Here is a 14,160-nt window from a genome sequence, read left to right as displayed (position 1 = left end):
GAGCTACATGTCTTTGCCAGCTTTCACTCTGGTTGAACTGTCTAAAGCACTTCTTAAGCCTAACTCTTAGAGGTTTCTAACTATAGATTATCAAAAAGAAAGAAATTTTATTTGGCATCTGACTTTCAACTCTACGAAACTTTCATTGAGATACCAGAAACTACTTAGATTATGGTTACCTTAATTTAGTGACATTCACATTTTATCACTCTATAAACTCACCTATAATCATCATTACCTGAGCTACTCAACTGTAACATGCCCTGCTAGTCTCCACGTAAAAATTAATTCTTCTGAGAACCTATGGCTTGCCTGTGCACTCTGCAAACTGCACTCGGAAAACCCTCCTCTAACAGAGCAGAACCTATTTTTTCATGTTACCTGGGTAACATGGATCATCGTGACATTTAGTCAAATATTATGAGGAGACCAGAGTCTGAGCAAACACAAGTATATCTTCAAACCAGTTTCCAACAGGATGAACTGTGGGGGTGGCAACAGTCCGAGTGCAATAAGGTGAAGCTGGCCTATGAGGGACGAGGAGGAGTATGGACAGGAGACAGCAGCTATGTAGACAAAGATCATATTCCCAAGGGCATCACTCTCTACTTTGTGAGGAACAATAAAAACCTCCACACTAAAATTTCTCTAAGCTACAGCACTGGAAAAGTTGTGAGAATAAAGAAACATCAACTTTCTATTGTTTTCTGCCTCTTTAAATGTTACCACTTACTTGTTAAAAAGTACTGGAAGAAAAAGATTTCTCAAGTGTCTCCGCAAGTTTTGGCGGAGACTAAGATCTGAAATTGAAATGATCTTTTTGTACTTCGGTATAAAAATATATCATCAGAAAAGTGCCATATCAATTAATTCAAATAATATTTGCCACTGCTTCGAAGCTGTGACCCATTCGCACAGAGAAATCTAATACAAATTAGCTCCTAATCCCTCTTTCTCGAATTCCTTTCCTCCCAACCCTCACATGCAGGCCTTTCCCAAAGTGACTCCTCTGCAGATTTTATCTTCTCCTGTCGTACTGATATCCTCCCATCTCCTGTCAGTTATTAAATCCAGTTCCTTCATATTCACCTCTGAATTCATCCTTTTGGGGCGCCAGGGTGGCTCAGTCAGTTAAGTGGCTGCCTTCGGCTCAGGTCATGATCCCAGCATCCTGGGATTGAGCCCTGGGTGGGGGGAGTCTGCTTCGTCCTCTGCCCCTCCCCCCTGCTCATGCTCTAATAAATAAAATCTTAAAAAAAAAAAGAAAAAAAAAAAAAAACCACCCTTCCTGTCCAATGCCATTGCCTAAATCAAGTCTTTATCAGCTTGAGTCTAAATCACTAGGACAGGCTAACTCTAATGGTGTCTGCATTCTCCACTATCCAAATTACTCTTCCTACAACACCACTCTGACCATACGGTTCCAGTTTACAAGCATTTAATGACTTTACCCCATTAGCAAAAGGGAGCCAAACATCTCAGCCCTGCATTTAAGATCCTTTTTCATCTAGCCTCCTCTGAACCCTTAAACCCTACTTTCCACTCCTCTTACCCAGTGACCTTTGCTCCAACTATACTGGCTTATTCACCCTGTTCTGAACAGGCTGGACGGTTCCCCTCTTGGGCCCTTTGCAAATCCTATCTTTTATCCTATCTTTTAACCTGATCTATAACGCAGGAGTCCAGCCCTAATCCCCAAGAGCCCCAAAACACCAATGCACATTGTATCTCCTCCATAAGCCTTCCCAACTGAAGTAGTGAAATGTCTCCTTCCTCTGAACCATAGAGCGACTGCTGCCAGTATCAGGTAAAGAATCATGAACTGCCCGCTGGCATCTCTTGGATTCTAGTTTTGAAATACTGAGCTTATAAAACTTCTACAAGTTTAAGTCTTCACAAACAGCGCACTGAAGTAATTATTTATGAATGAAACTATATGATGTCAGATTTGCTACAAAATAATGAAAGTTGAATCAGGGATAGTGGACTGGGATATAGAAGAAATAAGATAAACAATTATTAAACTGGGTTCTTAGTAATTTCTTATATGATTCTCTTTACATTTCTATATGTTTGAAAATTTCTATAAATAAAATGTTTAGAACATAAACACTGAAGTATACAAACAGGATATACTCCCTGAAAATTGGAAAGTAGATTTAAAAAAAAGGGGGGGGGGGTGGTTTGGGCAGATTTGAGCATTAAAGAATTTCCTTAGCAGTTGGGGGAGGAGTAGAGAACTATTTTTAAAGTATCATTAAGGAGAAAAATTCACTATTTGGCTGCCGGTAAATTGTGACAGCATTCCACTTTCTCCCTTGACATAAATGTTTAAGGAATCATCAATGCAGTTTTTTTTTTTAAAGATTTTATTTATTTATTCATAGACACAGAGAGAGGGGCAGAGACACAGACAGAGGGAGAAGCAGGCTCCACGCAGGGAGCCCAATGTGGGACTCGATCCCGGGTCTCCAGGATCACACCCCAGGCTGCAGGTGGCGACAAACCGCTGCACCACCGGGGCTGCCCTGCAGTTTTTTAAATGGTATAAAAGACCTTAAGTATAATTCAAATTCTGTACCAATCATTCTTATGCCATTAACTATCATTTATGTAACAAAAATTACATGCAAACAGTGTATCACTGGTAGATTCTATTATCTCTATATCATAGTTTAAAAAATATAAGCCAACATGATCCACTAAAAAACAGAAAAGTGAATAAATGTAGAATTGTACCTAATCCCATCCTACTGCCTTAAGGCACTCACTTTTTGAGAAAGGAAAAAGGAAACACTGGTTATTTTGGTTGAATTGGTGACTGGATACTGTTAGGGAAATGTCAGAAATTAAATACACCTGGGAATTATTTCAAACTATAACGGGAAAAGGGGTTTAATACTGATGAAGTAAGTTTGGCCAGGAGTTGATAACTGTTAAAATTCATTGATGAGCACATGAGAGGCTCATTATATTTTTCTAACTACTTTTGCTCTTGCATTTGTTTGAATTCTTCCATGATAAAGAAAATAGGCAGTAAGTATACCCCCAAAACAGACGATGTTTTGAAAAAAGGGCCGGGGGCCTCTGGGAAAGGCCTTTTTTAAAGGGATGCATACAATACTGCGTACATGTTAAAAATAATTTTAATAAGGACACTTATCCTTGCTCTAATCTATGGATTCTTCCAGTATAAAAAGAACAAAGAAGAACATAAACACATATACACACAGGAGGAAGGCAATGTGTCCAAATCTTAACACTGATTCTCTTTAGGACTATAAGGCTGATTGTCACTGCTCTCTCTACACTCTTCCATATTTTCCCAGTTTTCCACACTGAGCATGGGTCATTTAATAATCAGGGGAAAAAATTAAATATTTCTAAAAACTCTGATGAACAGGTACAACAACCTAAGATCTACCATAATCACATCTCAAAATAAAACAACATACTGTGAATCTCCAGGTAATTAACAAGCACATACCTCTTTATGTTAAGTGAAGGGAAAGAAACTACCAACTTGTTGATCTACTGACCATCTATTACATGCCAAATGCTTTACATGTTTCATTTCGTCTCAAAAAACTCCATGAGGTAGATTTCTTACCTTTGATTTACATATGAGGAATCAGGGGCTTATTTATGGAAGCTTATAAATCTGTCCCAGTTAAAACAGTAAAGCAAGATTCAAGACTCAAGTTCCAATTCTCTGACTCAAAAGTCTCCATTCTTATCCTAAGCCAGTGCAACAACACAAGTGTAGTCTACTGACAGGTTACTGGTCTTCAAATAAGCAGAAGTGGAGAGAAAGCATTTAGAAACTGCTATGGTAATCTGACAGGTAAGCAAGCTTAGGACTGTAGGATCTAGCAGTAAAAAGCTGCAACATGTATTTTGTATGTCTACTTTTACATTATTTTTATCTTTCATTATAAACTTCCTACCAGATATTAAAACAATTTCATAGTTACAGCACAAAGAAATAATAAATCAGTTAAAAGTAAATAGAAATATGTTATCCTCTCAGGATGATACAAAGGCAATTTTTGATGGTAGATGTTTAAAGCAACGGATAAAAGGATTTTTTTTTAATATGAAAAGGGACACCAAAAGCCCTACAGAGATCCCTCCAGGTCTAAAAATCTATATACAATATATACACACACACTAAACACACATAAGAATGTTTACTTCAGCTATCCAATATTTGCATACCTGGTATAGTGCAAGACAGACAGGCTGCTGGGCGGCACCACCACCAAAGAGATGGTCTTGGGTCTCTATTCACAGCCAGCAGTAACCAGAAGTTTTTTTGTATCACTTAGTAGAAAAATGTATGAATTACTAACTTCATTCAGCAAGCAACTCTTAAGAGCTTTCCGTATAGCAGGGACTGTGGGTGATACTAGAGATTTAAAAATGAATCAGACTCAGCCACTGACCTTGAGGAGGTTCAGAATCTGGTGGTCAGCAAGACGGTCAACCATTATAGCAAAGGTGGTAAAGGTCAACAGAATTATGCTTAGCTCAAAATGCCACAGCACTTGGCCCATTTCTGCTAGAGGCCCCCAGGAAAGTCCTTTTTAAAGAAATGCATACATCAACATATATATGTTAAAAATAATTTGAATTCAGACTTTCATCCTTGCTTTAACCGATGGATTCTTCCAGTACAAAAAGAACACCAAAATATACCTCAAAAATCTGTAATATGTTCTTCTTCCTCTCACTTGTAAATAGCTCATAATTATACCTGACAAATGTGAAATGCTGTTTTAAAATCTAATTTTTATATTTACTATTATTTATATTCATTTACAGCTCATGCAATCAAATTCCCAAACAAATGAGTTTGAATTTATATTGTAAGACAAGGCAAAATCATAAGATCCACAGATATTGGGACACCTGGGTGGCTCAGAGGTTTGGCGCCTGCCTTCGGCTCAGGACGTGATCCTGGAGATCCGGGATCGAGTCCCACGTCGGGCTCCCTGCATGGAGCCTGCTTCTCTCTCTCTCTGCCTGTGTCTCTGCCTCTCTCTCTGTATCTCTCATTAATAAATAAATAAAATCTTTAAAAAAAAAAAAGATCCACAGATATTACTTAAATCATTCTATTCCATACTTTTAGTCTTCTTCTTTGGGAAGTTTTGGTTTTTAGAAGTTCTGATAAGGTTAAGCAAAACTTCATTTTACAATTTGCCTAGTCATTTCTTAGTGGAAATGGCAAATAGCAGTAAAAGACCAATAAACAGGGGATTCCTGGGTGGCTCAGTGGTTTAGTGCCGCCTTCAGCCCAGGGCATGATCCTGGAGACCCGGGATCGAGTCCCACGTTGGGCTCCCTGCATGGGGCCTGCTTCTCCCTCTCTCTCTCTCTCTCTCTCTCTGTCTCTCATGAATAAATAAAATCTTTAAAAAAAAAAAAAAAAGGACCAATAAACAAGGGCTGCAAAAGAAATGAATACTCCAAGCCAAAAAGTAAGTCCATAAAATAAGAATTGGTGATTTATTCACTCATTCGAGACACAGAGCAAGAGGCAGAGACACAGGCAGAGGGAGAAGCAGGCTCCAGGCAGGGAGCCCGACGTGGGACTCCATCCCAGGTCTCCAGGATCACACCCTGAGCTGAAGGCAGACACTCAGCCACTGAGCCACCCAGGCACCCTTGGTGATTTACTTCTAATTCATCATCAGATCTAAAAAGATCTCAAACAAAGGCTAAAAAGTTGTGAATTTCTATTAGTCCTACCATGAAATCTAAAAAAACCAGAGACACAAAAACACAAAGTATCACCTCCTTTGCAAATCACCAGCTTCTGTTCCATTAATTAAAATCATGAAAAATTAAATTATGGCTCTACATCTCACAAATGAAATTTTAAAAGCAATTTGACAAAATCATCAATTTCTGTTTGAGATTATTTTTAGAACATGTGTATCGGTTCCTTCTGAGCTATGTATTTCCTCTACTACAGGTATTATGGGTGTTCTGGCAGGTGAGACTTTGCATGTCAGATTTAAAGAATCAGATGTAGGACAGATGGCAATGTTGCACCCTAACAAAGTTTCCTACAACACAAAAAACTGCAACGGTACAGCTGAGAGAGAATTATCAGAGCACCATCTCCACCACAGCTGCGGATCTTTTATTTCCAGATCCAGGCTTCAATCAGGTAATATCAAGAAAAAAGACTAAAAGCAAGTCAAACGTGCAATTATGCAGTAAGCACTTAGTAATAAACATTACATTTCATTCCTCTCAACTGAAGAGATTTTTTTTTTAATTGGTCCTTAGGGCACATTTCAATTGTACCTCAACTCTGAAAGAAGTACATGAGCTTTTTGCAGGAAACACATAAAAGTATCTGATAAGCTACATTTAGCCCTCAAGTTACAATTTGATTTCTTCTAATTTAAGTGAAAGCCCTTAAAATGAAGATGACCTACAGCTTGCTCTTCAGGGAACATGCTGCCTCTATGAATGGGCAGCCCGGGTGGCTCAGCGGTTGAGCGCCCGCCTTCCGCCCAGGGTGTGATCCTGGGGTCCTGAGATTGAGTCCTGCATTGAGCTCCCTGCAGGGAGCCTGCTTCTCTCTCTGCCTGTGTCTCTCTGTGTGTGTGTGTCTCTCATGAATGAATAAATAAAATCTTAAAAAAAAAAAAACTGAGAAATAACAGGGTGAATCCTCAGTTAAACAAAAATGGAGACAGCGAGCAAGAGAAAAGGCAGGAAACATTTCTGAACAAAATGAACACTTCTATTACTCAGAATAAAACTGCTTTAATTTATTTATCGCAATTTTTCTATTTTTTTCTCTCCAATATTATATTGAGCTGCAAGATCATCTTTTGATACAACAGCTCCACCACCAAATAGTATTTAAAATTTACCTTTTGTCAACATAAGGGTGCAAGTATAATAGTAATAACTAATTACATCATTTCAGTAGGCCACCGAGCTCAATAAAGTAGATGAGGCATGAGATGTTGCAGTATCTAAGAGTCACAAGAAGAGATCTCTTTGGGAGGCTGCAGAGCAGGGGGATAAAAGTTCTGGGGTTAAATCCCCTGCATCAGGATTCTAACTCTCCCCTTACCAAAAGTACAACCTCAAGCATATTACTTAACTTCCCTGTCCCAAGTCCCCAAGTCTCTGTACAACGGAGACAACTGTACCTATAGCTAACAGGGTTATAAGAACCCAATAAGATAGCACTTAGCAAAATAATACTAACAGCGCCAACACTATGAGAACTATGACACAATACACAAACAGAGGGGCACTGGGGGGGGGAGGGGAGTTCAGTCGGTTGAGCATCTGCCTTTAGGTCAGGTCATGATCCCAGGGTCCTGGGATGGACCAGAGAGTCTGCTTCTCCCTTTGCCCCTCTCCCCGCTCTGATCTCCACACATTCTCTCTCTCAAATAAATAAAATCTTTAAAAATGAAAAAACAGCACATAGAATTAAGACACATAAGACCCAATACTAAAAAAGACCCTTTACTACAAATTCAGTGAAATTCAAATGTTGATTTCTCACTTGTCTCTTTGCACTATGAGCATTTTACTTAACATTTCACTGTATCTCTACAATGCTTTCCAGACTTCTAAAATATCCTCAACATTAATGATGAAAATAGGGAACTGGAAAATTTTTGGACCGAATAAAATATTTCAACCAATTTCATCCCAGCACACCACCAGATAATTTAAAGCAATAGCTAAAAAGTAATTTAAGACTTGTTTCACAAATTTGTAAGAGTCACATCAATTGGTAAACACTTACTTAATGGCATCTATGTGTTCAGGATTGTAGCTGGGGGGGGGGGGGGTGGTCCGGGGGGGGAGAAGCTATAGGTTCTATGGAAATACACAGGAGAGTAACACAAAGGACACCAGGCTGAACTACATAGGGACAGCCAGAGAGTAGATATTAGGGGAAAAGAATTTATTGAAAGCCAAAAAGACTTTACTTTTTAAGAAATGTGACAATGAATCTCTCCGTGGGTCCATTCAGCTAGTTTTTTCCAAGACTATATGGCAGACTAAGTTTTTTTTTTAAGGCAAAAGACCAAAAAAAAAAAAAAAAAGAGGGAAAGGCCTGGCTAAACTCTGACATCCTCAATGATTCAGAATTCATACCCTCAAGGCACCATACCAGCCTTTGGTAACAAGTCAGATATACCTAACACATTTTTTTTTTTAACCTATTTATTATGTTCAGCCCATACAACTTGATTTAATGAATTGTTTTCCTTAATTAGTCCTTAAACATATCCGAAGCTTCAAGAGATCTACGTATTCATTTAACTGATCTGAAATTGAATCCTCGTAACACTATGTAGAGTACAGGTAAAATCATATGCACTTTACAAACCGACAAACCACAGGACCAGGAAGTGTGAGTGCACCAAATGGTTAAGCACAGTTAGAATAGCACCAACTCTAGACCTCCTCATCCCAGAGCTCTGCTGCCTTCCCTAGAGACTTCTACGTTTATCCTACCACTCATGATTTACAGACCTCGGTTACACTGCCTCTGAGTCCTCTTCTTTCCAGATCAAAGCAAAATAACTTTAGTCTCTCTTCATGCACCTGCTCCCTACGATTATTTAATTGTTCTCTAGTTCCACTGTATACTTTTTTCAGGGATGTGATAGGGTACAAATGCATCATCATTTTGATACAAGAATCAAAAATATTTACTATTATGTTTCCAAAATCCAACCACCTATTTCGTGGCAGCAGCTTAACAGTTTACCATGACTCCCAGGTCTTTAACCCTTATTATAACCAAAAATCTAGAAACCAACAAGTTTAGACTTGATAAAAACGGCATGAGTTGGTTTCTACAGGGTCCTATGCAGAGAAAATAATATTTCAAAAATACCACTCAGCAAGTACAAGGAACCAAAAACTAGAACTGACAAGAGTCAAGGAGGCCAGTTAGAAAATCATTGTTCAACGTAATGGGTTCATAGGATGGCAACAAACTTTTCAGAAACTATTACCAAGGATCTAGCACTTTATCTAACCACACCTTTTTTAAAAACACACTTTGTATGATAATACATGAACTGCCACAACGCTATCAGTAATCCTGACAGAAGGCATAATTATATTGCTTAACTGGCAACTCGAGGCACGCCTTCCTACTAGAACTTGGCAGTCTCAGGAAACAGCCAAAACACCATTTTACCAAAATCTGAGGCTTTCCCAATGAGCTTCATTTCAGCCCAATTAATAAACGTAAGCCACACCCTACGTTAACAGGCACAGATTTGTTTAATCTCCCCAGGGGCAGGCTAATTCAGGACTTAGCATTATTAGAATCTGTGTGAACAAATGGGTGCAGGTGTTCACATTACCAATGGGAACGTTAACTCTTAACCCACCTATTAACAGAGATGGCCCGTGTTTTGTGAGCTACTGGTTTTTTAACGGGCGAGGCCTATATGGGGATGCTGATATGCAAAGCTGCGACAGTTTGACTGAAAAATAATGTGTTCACCTTCACTAGGAGTAGGTGCCCTCCACCACTCGTCACTGCAAGCAGAAGTCAAAGTCAAAATAACTGCTGTATCAAATACGTCATGCTACCCTGCGACCCAGAACTTCAGAAGGTAACGTCTCAGAAGGTAATCAACACTGGAGATTACAATCCTGCAAAGTAACTAACATATCCCAGGTAGTCCATGAACATTTAGGCAACATTCCTTCCAACCCTACACTGAACACCCGTGGCACAAATCTGTTTGTTCAAAATGTCTTGTCATTTGGTATAAAGAAGTAAAAAGTGAATCATGCTGTACTAATAAAAAGACTCTAATCTGGAAAATAACTATCACTACACTGGTTTTTCATTTATTGAGAAATGAATTTGTTTGGAAAGTTCACTTTAAAATGATTATATTAGCTTTTCTACCAATAAAATACTGAGTTTACATTTAAAAAAAAATTTAAAAACTTAAAATACATTTAAAAAAAAAAAGGGGGATCACAAATCAAAACGAGCACTACAGCAAGATGACCTTTTGAAATAACGTTTCCAGCTACTGAAAGGAAAACAAAACAAAACAAAAAAAAAAAAAACTGCAATAACCCAAAGTCAGTTTGAACAAATGCGTCATCCCAAAACCAAACAAACTATATCCCAGGAGAAATGACATAGAGAGTGAAACTCAAAGGCTAAGATGCTCCACTGAGAATAGACTAGTGTCCTGTTCCTCAAGGAGTTCAATCCCCAGCACAGACAACTCTCGTAAAACACGACTGTCTACGAGGCATCAGCACACAGCTCAGAGAGGAGGCAGCGAACTACCTGCTTAGAAAACAGAACTTGTTAAAGAAAGAGCGCGCAGAAGTGATTAACTGAACAGCACTAAATGGAACACGTGACCTTGAGGAATATTAATCTGTTCCACAGTGACCCTTTGAGCGTCAGTGGAATAAACTTAATATTTAATAACGGGGAAACAGAAGATCATCACTTTTGAATATTTATAACGTCTGCCATCGTACCCTCTAAGATTCCAGAACAAGTGGTCTCAGATCGATTGACAAAATGAGTTCTAATGCAACTCCACTTTCACTTTTTTTTTTTTTTTTTCCTTGAGAGGATGACATAAATTCACGGAAACTCTTGTCCCGTACGTGTGACGACGGGACGATCAGGACATCGGGGCGACGTCCACACTCACATAGGACTCCGGGGACCACATCCTCACGAGGACACACACACACACACACACACACACGGTCGTGTATTTTTCAGACCGTTTTCAAGCCTGGTGGGAAGCACTGCGCGGGGTGCGGGGTGCGGGCTGCGGGCTGCGGGGTGCAGGGTGCGCCGAGGGCAGCGTCCCGCCGACTGGCACCGGGGCCTCCACCCCCGGGGGCGGCCCCGCTCACCGCCGGACAGCACGCTCACGTTCTACCAACTGGATGCTTTACGTTTTAAAGTTAGCGAGTTCGGGGCCGCCCGGGCGGCTCAGCGGAGGAGCCTCCGTCGGCCCAGGGCGTGACCCCGGGGTCCCGGGATCGAGTCCCGCGTCAGGCTCCCCGCAAGGAGCTTGCTTCTCCCTCCGCCTGTGTCCACGCCTCTGTGTCTCTCATGAACAAATAAAATCTTTCAAAATAAAAAAATAAGTAAATAGACGAAGTGAGTAAACGTGTCAAGGAAGTTCCACCGGAGTCCACAGCCGCTGGCGGGGCCGCGCGCCCCGAGACCCCGGAGCCCCGGGCTTGCCCCGCCGGTGACCTGTGGGCGCGGCACGGGGTGCGGCGCGGCGGGGGCGGGTGACGGGCCCCCCGCCGAGGCCCCCGGCCCGGGTCGGCCGCTGACCCCTGACCCCTGACCCCGCCTGACCCCCGACCCCGCCGCCCGCCCCGCCCCCCCCAGGGCGGTACCTGAAGTAGTAGACATCGCTCTTGCCGGCGCTGAGCCCAGATTTTCGGATCACTTCCTCCTTCTTCCATCCGGGGGGGAGGGCCGGGCAGTCCATCCTCTTCCCGCTCTCCGTGGCCCGGGGTCCCCGGGGCCCCGGCCCCGCGCTCCCCGACGGGAAAGGGACCGGCTCCCGCCGGGGGGCGCCGCCGCCACCGCCGCCGCCGCCGCCGCCGCCGCAGCCGCCGTCGCCGCCAAGGCCGCCGCCGCCGCCGCTCGGGGGACGGCCGCGGCCCCGGCCCCGGCCCCGGCCCCGTCCCCGGCCACGGCCCCGGCCCCGGCCACGGCCACAGACGCCGCCGCCCCGGCCCGCCTGCTTCCACCGCCCCCGGCCACGGCCGCCGCCCCGAGCGCCTTCCCTGCGCACGCCGCTCACCGGGGACGGGGCGAGCGCGCTGCCCTGGCCCCCCTGCTCTATGGCGGAGTCGCCGCCAGCGCCGCTGCCGCCCGCCGCGCTCTCCCCCTCCTCCTGCTCCGGGCAGCAGCGGCCTCCCCCCGGGTGCGCGCGCATCCAGCCCCCTCCCCAGCCGGCGCTGCGCTTCTTCCGTAACCGAGCCCTTGGAATCCCGGAGACCCGCCCCGCCCGCAGCGCGGCGCGCGGGGGACGCGCGCAAGCATCATAGAGCGGACGCGCACAGAGCGGCCCTCCCGCCCGGGGCGTGGCCGCGGCCGCCGCCTCTCAGGTCCTCCAAGCGCGCCGCGCCGCCATGCCGGCCCCGCCCCCCCTCCGGCCGCGCCCTTCCGGTCCCGCCCCCGCGGCGCGCGCGGCGGCCGGAAGGCGGGGCAGCGCCCGAGGGCCTGCGGTGAGGCGGCTTCCGGCCGGTGGGCGTCCTTCCGGGCGTCGCTGCGCTTCCCGGCTGCTGAGGGCCCGGCGTGCGCCCGCCGTCGCTGACCCGGCCGTTGGCCTGAGCAGGCGGTGGGAGCCCGGCGGCGCCCGCGCGGCGCGACCTCGGGGCGCCCCCGGAGGTGAACGTCGCGGCGCCGGGGTGCGGCTCCCTCGGGGTCACCGCCTGGGGACGCCTCCCCTGCCGCCCGCACGTGACTCCTGGCGTCGCGGCCTACTCGGGTCGAAGTCCCAAGTCGCCCCTCGGGCCGCAGTCGGAGCGGATGCCTCAAACCGGATTCAAATCCGGCAGCAGCGCGCTTCGCGTGCGACACCCCAGAGCCCCGGGAGTGAAGCTCCTGCGAGTGGAGACGACGGCGTGCGGCACGTTAGGAGGCCGAAGGGCGTCGTGCACGTTCGAGCAGAGCGACCACAGCGATGGATGGCGCCTAACGGTTTTTAGACACACAGGACCTAAAAGTCGAGGGCCAAGCTTAATGTCTAGGAAAAAAAAAAAAAAAAAAAAAGAGTGATGGAAAACCCAGATTTCTCTGACGGGCCTTTGCAACGCGCGCAGACACGGACTCCGCCCCACGCCCTGGCCGGTGTCCGGGCCCGGCCGCAGGGCCCTTCTGAGGCGTGGTTGGCGATGTGCCAAACGGCGGCCTCCGCGGGGAGGCCCCGACACGTGCCCGCAGAGCCGAGAGGGGGGCCGCGCCGTGAAGGGAAGTCTGCAGGCAGCGGGGAGCCCCGAGGAAGCACTTACCTGGTAATGACGATCATAACAACGATGACTTTTTCTTTAATAAAAATAAAAAGTGGACCAAGAATTTAAAGCTTAAGGAACACCTGCATCTTGGCTCAGGTGAGGGCGTTAAAGTCAGAGAAAAAAATGAGATCAACGTTTGGAAGACAAACAGCCTGTTTTTGTTGTTGTTGTCCCCCCCCCCCCCCTTTGTGTAAAGGCTTTACTGCTCATCCTGGGGAAGACAGAAAATAATAAGAAAGTAACAATTTGGGAAAATGGTTGAAGTTCCAGAATACCCCAAAGTCTTACAGGTTTCATTTCGGTTATGGGGCTACTGACTTCCCAGGACGCACTGCGTAAAAACCGTGTGATTTCTTGATCTGTTGTCCTTAGGTAACTCCTCCTTCCCCTAAATTTAGCGGAATTCTTTAGAGCCCATGAAAAAAGAGTTATAAATGAATGCACCCCCAGCTCACAAATAAGCGATTTAAGTCAGATGTAAGTGAAGGACAACAAGAGCTCTTATTTTCTCTGCCATCTGGGCAGGAACCAACTTCCTATTGCTATTACTAACATTAAAATTGTACCCACAGGGGTGCCTGGGTGTTTTTGTTTTTGTTTTTTAATATTCCAGCATTTATTTGATCAAAGTAAAATACACTTTCCATCACTACAAACTGAGCACAACGAGTTTACACATCCATATTTTTATGACGTGCCAACATTTTGCATCCTACGTGAAAAACATTTGGTTTGAAACAAATCTTAAAGTTCTCGGTCTCCTTTCCTATCTACTCTCCTGTTGTCTCCCATTTTCTGAAGATATTCTGTACTAATTGTGTAAGATTGATTTTCCCAGACGCCTAAACAGTATGGAGGACAGCAAGGAACAGCACAAGATATCCTGTGCATAAGAGATGGCAAACCCAACTTTGACTAATGGCATTGAAAACAACCCAGAAGGGCAGGCAGAGAGATATTCCAGGAGGCGGTGGTGAACCCAGATTCCCATTTATCAGAAGCAAACCTGGAAGGTTACATACATAAGAAGCTGTTGGAGGTTCAAGGCTTCAGACACAATCACTAATAAAACCACCATGCATCATGAATATCAGTTCGCTATGTAGTGTGTATGTG

At 44.6% G+C, this 14,160-nt stretch overlaps 1 protein-coding gene and 1 long non-coding RNA gene across 2 annotated transcripts in view; both read right to left on the bottom strand.

Annotated features, from left to right (window-relative positions):
• MBD2 (methyl-CpG binding domain protein 2) overlaps positions 1 to 12,042 on the bottom strand; it is a 63,067-nt gene extending 51,025 nt beyond the window's left edge. The window contains exon 1 of the mRNA XM_077892623.1: positions 11,416 to 12,042. Within this exon, the coding sequence (XP_077748749.1) occupies positions 11,416 to 11,963 (548 nt within the window). The 5' untranslated portion in view covers positions 11,964 to 12,042. The remainder of the gene's footprint in view (positions 1 to 11,415) is intronic.
• Positions 2,352 to 5,518, bottom strand: LOC144310909 (uncharacterized). The gene is made up of 2 exons (XR_013376572.1): positions 4,446 to 5,518; positions 2,352 to 4,323 (listed from the first exon to the last, which is right to left on the bottom strand). It is a non-coding gene; the product is annotated as an uncharacterized LOC144310909 (long non-coding RNA).
• Positions 12,043 to 14,160: the final 2,118 nt, after the last annotated feature.

The sequence above is a fragment of the Canis aureus genome, chromosome 1 (assembly GCF_053574225.1).
Source record: "Canis aureus isolate CA01 chromosome 1, VMU_Caureus_v.1.0, whole genome shotgun sequence".
NCBI lineage: Eukaryota > Metazoa > Chordata > Mammalia > Carnivora > Canidae > Canis > Canis aureus.
Note: the sequence above shows the minus strand (reverse complement) of the source record. Positions and strands in the feature narration are given on the sequence as shown.